Source organism: Plectropomus leopardus, chromosome 5 (assembly GCF_008729295.1).
Source record: "Plectropomus leopardus isolate mb chromosome 5, YSFRI_Pleo_2.0, whole genome shotgun sequence".
Lineage (NCBI taxonomy): Eukaryota > Metazoa > Chordata > Actinopteri > Perciformes > Serranidae > Plectropomus > Plectropomus leopardus.
In genome coordinates this window covers 22194672-22207905 of record NC_056467.1, presented here as the reverse complement: position 1 = coordinate 22207905, position 13234 = coordinate 22194672, and the positions used below count along the sequence as shown (strand labels likewise).

Below are 13234 nucleotides of genomic sequence, written 5' to 3'. Positions count from 1 at the left end.
TCCAGCGAAAGTCACTTTGAAAGTCACACATGTAACTCTTCTGCCGTTTCTCTCTGAGGTGAGATAAACACACTTCCAATACAGACTGCAGACAGACAGTGGATAGCTTTTGCTAGGAAACTGTGAAAAGAGTATTCAACGACAAAATTCAATAGTGTTTAGAAATCAGAATATCATGACAATCCATCAACAAAAGTTATACCAAAAGTATTATAAAATGAGTTAGCACAGTAACAAACTGGATTTAAAAAATGTGTTAATTAGCTGTCAAATTGTTGACACTGTGCTTCATGTCAAGAAAAAACAAAGAATTACCAGTGAAAGATTATCATTACGTTCTCACTAGAGGGAAACACAGCAACAGTAACGCAGCAGGGGTCAATACAGCATAGCATTGCAATATTTTGTGTTAAAATATTGTATTAATACACAGATGCAAAGTATCATTTTTTCATTGTATAAATTATTAGAATTGAAAATACATCTTCAACTTTTGGCAGCTTACTAGAATAATAAAATCAATTGATTACATGACTTTGGTATTTGCTTATTATCTGTACTGTAGTGATATTCCTTATGAGCCTCTAGGGGTTTGTTAATCTCACCTGCCCAACTATCCTCTTTTGTTGTTGTATTTTGGTTTTCTTTTGTGCAAATAAATCCTAAATCTTAAATGGCCTTTTCAGTTTACAAGATACATTTCTGCTGCAATAAAAAATTCTTTAAGTGAGAAACTATCCTTTAACCTTTATCTTATTAGATTTAACATATGTTGACAATTTTTTCCCTTTGGAAGCATAATTTACAGTTGGAAAAAATGGTTATAAATTGCAATACTCAGCATATTACAAAATGTTTAAAATCTCGATAATACTGTGTTGTGACTTGAGTATCACTATAATATCATACTGTTGGGTCTCTGGTGATTCCAGCTTCTACAAAACAGCTGTGATCAGCTGGAGCAGCTGTAGATAATGCTCCAACAAGCAGATAAAAGATGCCTGTCAATATTTACTTGCTAACAGATCTGACTAAGTGACACATGATTCAACTGGATCATTTATCAAATTTCAGTAAAATTATGGTGATAACAATTCTACAGGTTTCTGATCTGAATGATCCTGAACAAGCTGTGATTAGAAGCTGACAAAATTAGTTTTGTTTGACAGAAATGAAGACTCTGATGTAATTTAATGTGCAACAGTGGATCACAGAATATCCATTTGATTAGCAGTGTATTTGAATGACATCAGCTAACAGGAAGTAAACATGAACTGAGGCTAATGTCTAGCAATGTAATTCCATTGAAACGGTCTATAGGGGAAACGTTGTAACAAAGGGATGTTTGTAACAGCGCCACTTTTACAGAAGAAGGATGGCCTTGTAGGAGAGCCGTGTAATTGATTTACTCATGACCTTGCACAAGAAATTTCATAGCTTTGTAAAGAAGTGTGCAGATTTTACAGAACACACACTGGGCAGTTTATCAACGCTGTGATATGAGACTGTACTGCATAAATTTGGATATTGTAATACTGTAGGGATCATCTTTTCCTGTTTTTTAAAGCTACATTAAAGTAAAATGATGTGTTTCTTAACTTATATGACTAAATGTTTTAGGTGTCTCTACTCATTTAGTCACCCACATTACTAATGATTATGAATGAAAAATATCAATGTGCAAATATTGAGTAAAAGGACCATTTGTCAACAATATATCAAACAACATTTGATTTGCACCATATCACCTGGCCCTTATTTTGATTAGTGCTGATGAAGTTGTTATTATTATAAATAATTAAGTTGTTTCTTAGATGTGAAGCATTTCATCTCTGCTCATTTCAAACCGCTGAGCTGCCGAACCTCGCAAAACAATAGCTGACAGGGGCGGGGATGGTTGTAACACCTTTCTTTAAAAGTGTTTCAACTAACCTCAATGACAACTAGACACATTGCATCTATCTCTCTTAACTCATTTTTTTCAGCAAGCCAGGGTAGTTGGTGAGAAAAATGGATAGGAATGTGCTCTGCTTGCACACGTACTAAAATCTGCATCAGATGAGGTGAGGCAAGGAAAGGCAGTAAGGTCTGTCCCAAAAGAATACTGTGTGTGACACTGGGCTGATACTGCAAGAAATTACAAAACCTCAGAAAAAGAGGATCGACACAGCTGTCCTGTGTGGGTTATCACAGCAGTCAAAAAGTCTTCTGTGTGCAGCAAGAGGAGGTCTTGACTGGTTACTTGACTGAGACAATGGACTTTTAAACTCACTACATGTGAGGTGCATGCATGCTATCATCTGATAGATACCTGTTAGTGAGTTGGACCTTAGCAGGAATTAGTTAAGTATATGTATCCGTTTTTTTATGTCTATTTTTTCTAATTGTGTAATATTTAATTCCTCACTCTTTTTGTTACAACTTACCCTGGTAGTGGGACAGGTTGTAACACTGGAAATCATTGTTTTTGACAGTCATCAGTTGTCCTCGTAAGGGTCCAGGGGGGGCTAGGGGGGCTATCATCGGGCGGAAGGCGGGGTACACCCTGGACAGTTCGCCAGACTATCGCAGGGCTGACACATATAGACAGACAACCATACACGCTCACAGTCACACCTAAGGGCAGTTTAGAGTCACCAATCAACCTGAGCTGCATGTCTTTGGACTGTGGGAGGAACCCGGAGACCCTGGAGAGAACCCACGCAGACACGGGGAGAACATGCAAACCAGGGACACACCTAAGGGACCGAACCCAGTTGGACCGGGTTCGGTCCCTTAGGTGTGTTCTCTTGCTGTGAGGCAACAGTGCTAACCACGACGCCACAGTGCCACCCATTGTTTTTGACATCAGTTAACAAATTATGTGATATACTTGGAAAAGTGATAAGCATTTGTAACAGACAAATAACAGATTTTGTATTTTTTAAAAACCTGCACCAACTTGGCCATTTATTAAACATATGTGTTAACCAGTGACCCAAATATGACCCACAAACTGGAGGTGAAAGTTTCAGAAAATGACCATCACTAATAACAACACACATGCTGCTGGACAAATTGTTTTCTATTTTCACCAATTACCATAACATATATTATGCATTTTCTACGTAAAAAGTACAAGATAGCCATCTTTGAGTGGTTACATCTTAAGAATGATCTTGAACACACAGCTATTATAGGTGGTGTGTGTACATGAGCACTTAACTGATGTACCAGAAGTTCATATTTAAAGCATGTGGACAGAGAGACTTTTTGTTGCTTGTCGTTTGTACATGGTGTTAGGCCAACATATTCACAGAGGGAACTATTTCTAGCAGACATTATGACCGGAGAGTTTTAAATAGGTCGGCCTTCTACAGATTTTCTTGGTCAAAAACTAGATAACAGAAACCTGAGCACAGCAGCAGTGTAAATAGAGCTGCTTGCTGTGTGAGAGGGACAGAGTGCAAGACAGAGAGAGAGCGTGGCAGGGAGGGATGAAAATCAGGTGGAAGGTGGGCTATTGTACAATGTTTCTTTCCAAACCATCTGAACTGCAGGTCACCTCGTGGGACCTTTGGGCGGCTGGGCAACAAGCGCTTCACTATTACTTTGTGTCAAAGTTTGAGAGCGCTAAAGCAAAAATTCAGCAAGTTATAGATGCTGAGACAAAAAGTGTTACAACCATACCCAGTCTCCCTGATTGATGTTAATGATTTCAGCATTTTCCCCAAAATTGTTTGCTCTATATAGTCTTTTCCTGCACCATTTCAGTAACAGTACTGTGATTGTAATGAGACCATTATTGTGACTGTCTGAGAGGATAATGACGCATCATCACTCCCCTCCACTTCATACTCCACTTTGGCGCAGGTGCCCTCAGAAACACCCTCACTGACCTCACAAATGTGACCCAGTGCTCCGCTTAAGTCTTTGTGATTGCACAATAACAATAGAGCTCTTAATGTGAAATGTGTGTCATTATTTGGCAACAGAGAAGACATCATTGTCCTCTGAGAGTTGCTTCTGATCATCAGGCTCCACTTTAACTACAGATGGTTGGGATTAACTCATTTAGTGTGTGTCACATTAATGCAGAGCTTTTTAGAGTGAAGTCAAACAATAAGTAGACACTTAAAGGGGCAAAAGACATGTATAATAAATATTTTTAGACCTACAGTACATTATATGTTCTACATCCTGAAATGTCTTGACTCATTTTGGGCTTCAAAGTGTTTATAAATAAACTGTTTGCCAGCCAGTACTTTTTACCATCTGAATAATTCTGCAGCAAGATAATCAGTGTCTGAATGAAAGCCATTTATTTTTAATGCACTCCCAACACACTGTCACACTTTTCATTCCTGCTGTTATGATGTTAGTTGCTCTTCTCCAACAGTCAGTGTTCTTTTCAAACGGCCTCTCCTCTCACCGCAGTTGGCGGAGTGGTCAAATTTAATACTCTCATGCGCACTGACCACATACCTATCCTAGTGCTTTAAATTTTATGTAGGCAGGTCTTGAGTGGGTGAGTGTGTGTTTCACGGGGTTAATATCCATCAAGAGGCCACATATGTGTGTATTGGTGATCATCAACTGTGGAACAACAGTGTTTTGCCCTCCCTGAGTCCAGCCGGGCTCCCCTGTGACAAGGCTGAAATGGAAGTGTGCTGCAGGTCAGAGTGGGGCTGTAATTATTTCCTCACTTCATTAAGTGCGAGTAAACCATCACACTCAGCACTGCAGCTAATGCGATGCCCCTGTGGCATTGTAATGCTCTCTAAATGAATGCCCCTCTGACAGCCTAGGGCCTAGTGGGCAGCAGATTACTGCAGGGTTAGCCCCAACAATGCTCAACCCTCAAGCTGTAGAGGCATTCATTATCAGGCTATATGACCCGGCCACTCCTCGCTGCTCTCGTCAGAATTGAAGGCCCCGGGCCCTCCTGATTCCTCTAAAGTCTTGCTCGGGCGCCGCATCACTAAATCATAAATTAAATGTAAATGCCATTTGAAACTACTCCACTTTGACAGGTAATGTACTCTTAATAGCTCATTATGCTCACTGCAGCTGCAGGATTTGAGATTTTATTTTTAACTCCTGAGTTGTGAACTTTTTTTTTTTGCTCTCTTGTGCTTGTGGTGTTTTTCTAGGTGAGACAACAATTGAGGAGACGTATGACAGGATGTTTACTGTCACCAGCCGGGTAAGATTTTCTGTCACCAAAGAGGATGATGGAGTGCCAGTGGACTGCATCATTGACCACCCAGCTGTAAAGGACCTCCTGGCTCAAAGACACTTGGAAGTGCTATGTGAGTGACCTAAAACTGTACTTTTTCAAGCAGTGAACAATCCCATGGCCCCATAAACAGTCACAGAAATTGTCACTAGCTTTAGCTATTTAGGGCCACTTTTTTTTTTTTTTGGATAGGGCTGTGGCATTTGTTGATGCTTTATTCACATCAGGGTATGTGCATGCTCTCTCTTTCTCTCTCCAAGTTTAGATCATTTCTAAGATCATGTGGACGCATTTTTCAAAACCATTGTGCACAAAAAAGTGTGTTCGGTGGTGGTGGTGGTGGTGGTGGGGGGGGGGGCATTATGAAACAGGCTACAATTTTGAAGAGTGGCAATAAACAAAATGTTTATTTTTGGGTTTTAATACATAACGGTGAGTATTTTAGTTAAAAAATAAATTGAGGTTATTATGGTTTATATTTACAATCAACAAAATTATTGCTGGTCTCCATGCCTGCCTGGTGGCAAATCCCCTCATTAGCAATAAGATTGCTGACAACAATAACAAAATTAGACAACAGTACAAAAGTCAACTTTAAATTGACAAAAAAGTGCATAGCTAAAAAATGTAACAGCTAACATCTCAGGAAGCAAGCTACATTGACAAGATTCTCTTACATTCTCAAGGACCAGACAAATGCTGCTTGGAGAGAGTTGAAATCCCTTGTTGTTATTTCTTCTTGGAATTTAGCTCAACTGACCTTTCAACTCCAAGGACACCAAGCTTCCAGAATAAACTGCTTTTTTTTCTTTAAAAGTTATGTGTATTGTTAAACATGACTTGTATTAAGTTTTCTAACGAGAATGTAAGTAAATATATACAGTCACCACAATGGACTACAAACTTTTGCTCAGGTTCAAATGATGTTTGCGTTTTTTTAAATGGTGCATTGATTGAAGAGGTAATACAGGCAGCCTTACGCTGTTAAACATCAATGAAAGGTTAAGGTACCCTTTTGTTCTCTGTGTAGAATATTAATTTCTTTTCAGATAGACTACTGTTTTGTCTGACCTTTCAAGGAAAAAGAGAAAGCTTGACTGAAATCACTTGACATTTTGGTAATCTTTGGCTAGCATTGATAAGAAGAAAAAAAATCTTTTTTGCTGTAAGGTACTGCAGACTTACTGGATGTCTACTGAGCACATTATGGGATCATCATTTCATCCTCCCCTATGTTTCACTTCTGGCTGTTCACTTTTGCCTTAACTAGAGGCATGGGGAAAAATCCTGTTTTGTTAGAAATTCAACACTAAAAATACTCATCTTTTCCTTTTAGATAAACCAGAAGTGAAGATTGTGGTGACATATCCTGACGGTTTAACCAGAGAGGGTGACAATCTAGATTTGACATGTATCGCAGAAGGAAAACCACAGTGAGTATTCACACGGATGCACTTAAACAATTTTTTTTCCCGCAGTTTATTAGGGATTCACGATATATATCTGTCCGATAAATCATTGGATGATAATGGGAAATTTTAATCACGATTTAGTAATCAGATCATTAAAATTACTGCAGACAAATAGCGCAGAAATGCCAGACTGCTTCATTGAGAAGAAGAACAACAACCGCCAAAAAGACTCAACTCTTAAATTCATTCATAACCCCTCGCCATGTGACGCTACAGTAAGCTCTTAATATGTATCATTACCTGGAGACTCAACGCAGAGCACTAAGCCCTGCCTCACTGCGCTCACTGGCCACAGCCCGTGGCCTCGGACTGACTCTCTCTTGCTGCGTGCATGTGTGTGTGAGACAGAGCCGCTTGTTTGTTTGAGGTGAGTGTATTAATGTGTGAGATGAAACTATAGCGCAGTAGTACTCTACTTGATAGCTGTAGGCTAATTTATGGTGGGACGATGAGACGGTGCCTGGATGTGTTTATAAACATGCAGTGTGATTATACAGATATTTCATACATCAGATGTTGCGTGAACCTGCAGACGTGTTCATGAGTCTCTGTCACCGTTCATAGAGACTTCAGTCTGCCTCGTAGTTTTTCACATTTCACTGATAAACCAGACTGACACAGTAACACCGGGCTTCATCTGTCTCTCTCTCTCTCCCTACACAGTCGTTTAGGCTACTACACATGAAGCTTACAAGCCACAGCAAAAAGTAACACTGAAGCCTAGATTTGACACTAAGTTTAAACTTTTTAATAAACTTTTTTTTGTTGAGTATTTAACTTTAATCTTACCAATAGCCATGATTTTAAGAAAGAAATGACTTCAAAGTCATTTTACTGTCACATATTGATATTTATTATATTTATCTGTCATGTAGGATTACATAAGAACAGGGACATTGACAGCAGCCTTTTTGTCAATACCCCAAGAAATCTCCTTCTTTTTCACAGCCTGATGGCAGGCTGGAAAGATTCAGAGCTGCACTTTGTTTTTGTTGTGTTAATAGTAGTGATGTCAGTTAGATTTGCTAAGGTTAGAGCTATGGAATATTAAATCATGCATATTTTTTAACTTCGCCTGGTCTTTTTTACCCTCAGGTGTGCATAAACTATAGGTACAACTTTTTAAAGTTTAAGCAAAATTAATCAAATATAAATATAGGATGGAGGTGTGCAAAATGAAATCAAGTGAAATCGGTAATAGTATCGATTGTTGGCCCGAGGAGCACGCAGTTATCAGCATCAGCGGAGAACTTTCTGTATCGTCCATGCCTACAGCATATCCGTTTTCTGCCAGTCCGAGCACCCCCTTAACCTTCACATTCCATTGTACCATTTAAATGTTACCAGTTGTTTGCATGCTGTATAAAGCACATCATTAGACGGGGGCTGCCAATGGCCCTCCTCAGACAATCTCAGATTTGACCTTTATTTCAGATTTCTAGCATGGATAGACAGCGCCTGAGTGATGTGTGTGGTATTTATGCTCTCCAGTCCCCATCAGATCAACTGGCTGAGAGTAGACGAGGATGTGCCTCCTCATGCTGTGGTCACTGGCTCTGATCTGTATATCGAAAACCTCAACAAGTCCTACAACGGCACCTATCGCTGCGTGGCGTCTAATGCTGTGGGAGAGGCCTATGACGACTACATCCTTTATGTATATGGTACGTATTACTCTTCATTGCACTTCATGGTTAAATGCCAACATCACTCTTCTACACCAGGATTCAGTCTGTATTGCTGATATATAAAAGGTTTAAGACATAACTGCCTACAGTAGCTTTGGCAGTTGGGGGATTGTATTGGAACTATAGGGATTTACTACAGCGTTTGTGCAACAAACAGAATCATATTTCAAACGTATATGGATGTAAGCCATTATTGAGAGAAACAGCAAGCTTAAAACCACAGAAGGTGGCTGCAGTTGACAAATCCACAGAGCTCTGAATTTATGTTGAAGATTTGAGCTGCCGCTGTGCTATTAATGCATGACGAGTTTGAATCACATAGAGCAGAAAGTAAAGTGGCTGTTGACTTTGGAGCGGTGTGTTAGAAACCCAGGAAGTGAAATTTTTGATAGAAAAAATATCCGGAGGCACATGTTGAACAAAATCAGCCTACATTGTCATATACTGTGTGGTCATCAATTGCTGTGAAAAATATAATCGATGTGGCCACAGTGACGTCGCCCATCGGTTTGTGGATTCCGTTTTAAAGCCTCAAGTTTGGCTTTGTGGCCGCTGAAGCAAGAAGTGACCAAGTTTTGAGTGGTTTGAGCTTTGGAAAAACAAGGGGTGGATCTGACTCACAGCTCAGACAGCCTATCACTCAGAGCAGCCATTCTCTTAACTATTCATAACTATATAAGGTGTAACAAGACTTAAGTGGGTGAGTCATAGAGGGTTTAGACACATTACCAAGGACAAATTTTTAAAACTTTTCTATGCCTTTTCAAGGACCCATTTTTATGTTTTTCTTACCCCACTTGTCTGGAATTTTTGGAACATATAAGATTCAAACTCTATTCAAACATAATTTCAGCATCCTACATGATGTGCTAAACATGTTTTAACAGTTTCTGGCTGTAATAAATGGTGTCATTTGGCAATTTTAAAGAAAAACAAAAAAAAGAAATTGCACAACAGTTTTCTATAAAAACTGCCCAAAATTTTGTTTCTGAAGAAGAAAAAAATGTGCCAATTACCTTTTTTTAAAGAAAACATGCCTTCTAAGCCCTTTTCCTAAAAGAAACAAACAAACAAAAAATCTCCAAAAATATTTTTAAGGGTTTTTTTTCTGGCATTTGCGTGTTTTTAAGCCTGGAGGTTGTCACTTGATGGTCATAGAGCACACCCAAAAGAACCTGATTTTGTTATGCTCTTGAACTACAGGCTAGCTGTTTCCCTGTTTCAAGTCTTTTTGCCAAGCTAAACCAACAACCTGCTCACAGCTTTATATTTACCATACAGACGTGAGAGTGTGGTCAATCTTCTCATCTAACTATTAGCAAGAAAGCCCAAAATCTCACATCGTCCTTAAAAAAAATTTAAAAAAACAACACTATTGGCCTTGACTTTTAGATCTCATATCAAAAACTGAACTTCATAATTCTACCATAAAGACGGGCTCTGGTTCTGTTGACTTTCATTGAAGTGGGTGGAATTCCAATGTGTTCTGCAGCTAACCAGTAAAGGGCAATAAAAGGACCATCTCTCCCAGGACTTGACTTTAAATGCAGCGGACAATTTATTCCCCTCTGTTTGAACCTCAAATGCAGCAACCAGTATGAATCTCTCCTCACTGAAGCTTCTTCATCTTTTTTACCTTTGCATGGCTGTCAGTCATGACTGAGGCTGGGTTTCAGTACTCTAAATACCTTCAAGGTATCAAACAAAATAAACCAATACCAAGTATCATCAAAACTTCTCCAGTTAAATGATGCCTGGATTTGATTCTTGTTGTACCTAATCTAGCAAAAAGCAAAATGTGAATTCTCCACTACTTCCACAGCTACAAACCATACAGTCCATGGTGTGGCGATTTCGACTGTGGTGTATTTAACGTAGTTGACAATTCAGCATTCAAGTATGCTACCAAATTGTTTGAAAATATGGCTACTTCACACTTGTGGCATCTGGTGGCAATGCATCGGTTCACGTGGTGGGTATTGATTGAGGTGCTCTATTGGTATAATTGTTTAGCACATCACAATCCTCTATGCATCAGTTGATACAACACAAAATAAAGCCAAAAGCACAAAATAACAGAGGCTAATGCCAGTCAATTGACTTGGCTGCAATGCTAAAAAATCTGAAAAATATGAAACTTTTTTGCAAACATCTCTCTCTGCTGTTTAAAAGGTGCATTGGGCATCTTTGCTTGCTTGAATCCCCAAGGGAGAACAGCAGGGAGTACCTGTTTGAAGTTTTGAAATCATTTAGAAATCATGTAACATGACGTCAGAGAGTACACACTCCTCGGACCGTAATTTCCTATCTTTGGTGGCTGGCAGGGGTGATGAGGATGAGGGGGAAAATAAAATTGCAGCAGGTGCAGCCATTGTTGGTGAGTTTAGCTTTCTCTCCTTGGAGCGCTTGCTCCCTGCTGTTCAGAAGAGCGTTTTGTATTTTGCTCCCAAGTTTCAATTTGTGTCTGCCTGTGTGCCAAGAACACTGCGTGCCAGTGACCATACCCAAAATCAGGAAGGGTGAATCTGCTGTGTAGACTCTCAAGCAAAGTGTACAAAAAATCATTTCTGTGTTAAAATGGAAGTGGCTCGCTAAGCCTGGTTGTTTGTAAGGCTTTATGTTAGCTAAATGTCAGTGTAAGCAATGTTTCCAGATGTAAAGGTTAAGGTTTCTTGCTCATCAAACTGACTAAATGTTTATTTCTAAAAGCCTGACGGCACATTTATGATGCATAAACTAAGGCTTAGAACTTAAAGCTGGTGGATGGCAGCTAACCGTACTAACTCCAGAAACAGCCCTAAACAATGGCAACAGTGCTGACAGTGGTAAAAGTGTTAACATGAGGGAAACCGGAGGGTGGGCGCTATGCTCTCGTCCAAACATTAGCTGTAATTGCTGTAAGAGCACAGTGCAAGGCGACAGTGATAAAATTAGCCAGTGAACTACACACATACACCTGCAGCTAGATCAGCCTGCCACAACAAACCACAGAGAAGCTCAGAATTACAGCACGCACAGAGATCGTGCGATGCCTTGACTGCACTACTAAACATCTATACAATGCAAATAGTGTTTTGCTGCTATATTTATTCTCTGAATGTCACATATAGAAACTTTAAAGTCACCCTCCTCTGAAATGCGTGTTTGACTGATTGTAACTTATTGTAACTTTTGTGCAGTTTGACGCTAGACAGCTTTTTTTCACACTCATCAAAGCTTCTCTGTGCTCAGCTCAAATCTCTCTTTTAGACACATGTATGTAAGTATGATATTGTAACATCACAACTAGTTTGGAGGCCAATCACATCAAGTATACAACTTAAACAAGATGTGATGGATTTTTAAGTCAAGTAGGGTACATCTTGGTCCAAGAGTTAAATTTTTTTAAGTAATAATGTAAACAAAGTGCCAAACCTAGCACATTCGGCACCCTAAGCAAGGCAATTTCCCGGTTATAGACCACTGTTGCATATTCATAAAATTTGTTTTGTTTTTGTTTTGTTTTTCAGCAAGAAAGTGTAGATGCAGTTTAAATAAAGTATCATCATTATTCAGGTCTTAAGACAAAGTATTTAAGGGCTGTTAGGATGTGATAAATAAGTGCGTCTCAGCATTACCTTTATACAATGTACATAATACTCTCCTTTACTGATGGGCTTCAGAGATGTTAAAAAGATAATTTGGGAAAAAATAGTAATTTATGATTATTATTTAATATTTAAAATAATTATTTTCATCTGTTTTTTGCATGTTATCCAATCTGTGGGGATTGATTTATCTGGCCAGTAGCTCAACGCTCTGTGTTCATTGTCAGGTCCCATGCTCATAACATTCTACAATAGACTTTTTGTTGATAACTACAGCCAGTTGTGAGGAGTCGTGCTATTTAAAGAACAATAAAAACAACTGAATGTTATTGAAGTGAAATAGTCTAATCTGTATGTGCACCATTACAAAGAGACCAGACAGTTCTGTCTTTGTTTTAAACGTCCAAACCCCAGGTGGGTTATGTTGTGGTGCAAAGCACGCCATTACTAAGTTATTCACTACACATTAATGCAGATTTTTAGATTTGCCCACTTAAACCAACACTCGTGTTTGAGCCTAGCATGTTACCACAGCAGCACAATCAAGTTGAGCAGTCATTGTGGATACTGCGAGAGAGCCAATTGCAGGATTCAGAATGGTGATATTGTTTTGATTATTTCACAATCTGTTCGTTTCGGTCGTATTAAAAGCTATGAACTGTGTGTCAAAAACCAGCAATGTTACATTGTTTTTTTTCTGTCTGGTTGGCAAGTACTGGCAGTTATTGAAAAATGTGCATTTGTGGAAATGAATGCATCTGTAATGGATTTAATGTCAATGCCATTTCACCAATTGCAGGGCAAGTGGTGAATAGGATTTTAATGGAGGGACAAGGTCTTGGGCAGAGGTGTCAAAACCCTGTCAGTCAGGACGAATTACAGATGGAAAAAATAGGGAGTGTTTTTTTTTTTTTGTTTTTTTTTTTTACCAAGGAGTGAGTTTCTACACCTTGAAACTTTGAAAACTTGCCTCCTGAGTGGTTTAGGTGTTGTTGGTGTTTTGAATTTGCAGGAAGAATAACCATGTGGGGTTTTTATGAACATCTTACAAAATTGGCTTTGAGCACAGCAGAACTTCACTAATCCAAAATCTCTCAGGTACAAAACATTCAGAGAAGCATGAGCACTCCGATTTTCATTGCTAAAATATCTTCAATTGCACGAAAATAAACACCGCACAGTTAGTGGAACATATACAGATTTTCACATATTCATATGTCTGATGCTCATGTGTTTATTTCACCGACTGACATGTGCGACTTTGTCACT

The 13234-nt window shown here is 39.0% G+C and overlaps 1 protein-coding gene across 2 annotated transcripts in view; it reads left to right on the top strand.

Moving 5' to 3' along the window:
* The window catches only part of cadm1b (cell adhesion molecule 1b), a 165474-nt gene that overhangs the window by 136030 nt on the left and 16210 nt on the right, over nt 1–13234 (top strand). For both annotated transcript variants that reach the window (XM_042486747.1, XM_042486746.1), the window contains 3 exons: nt 5133–5291; nt 6555–6651; nt 8182–8354. In XM_042486747.1, the coding sequence (XP_042342681.1) occupies nt 5133–5291; nt 6555–6651; nt 8182–8354 (429 nt within the window). The remainder of the gene's footprint in view (nt 1–5132; nt 5292–6554; nt 6652–8181; nt 8355–13234) is intronic.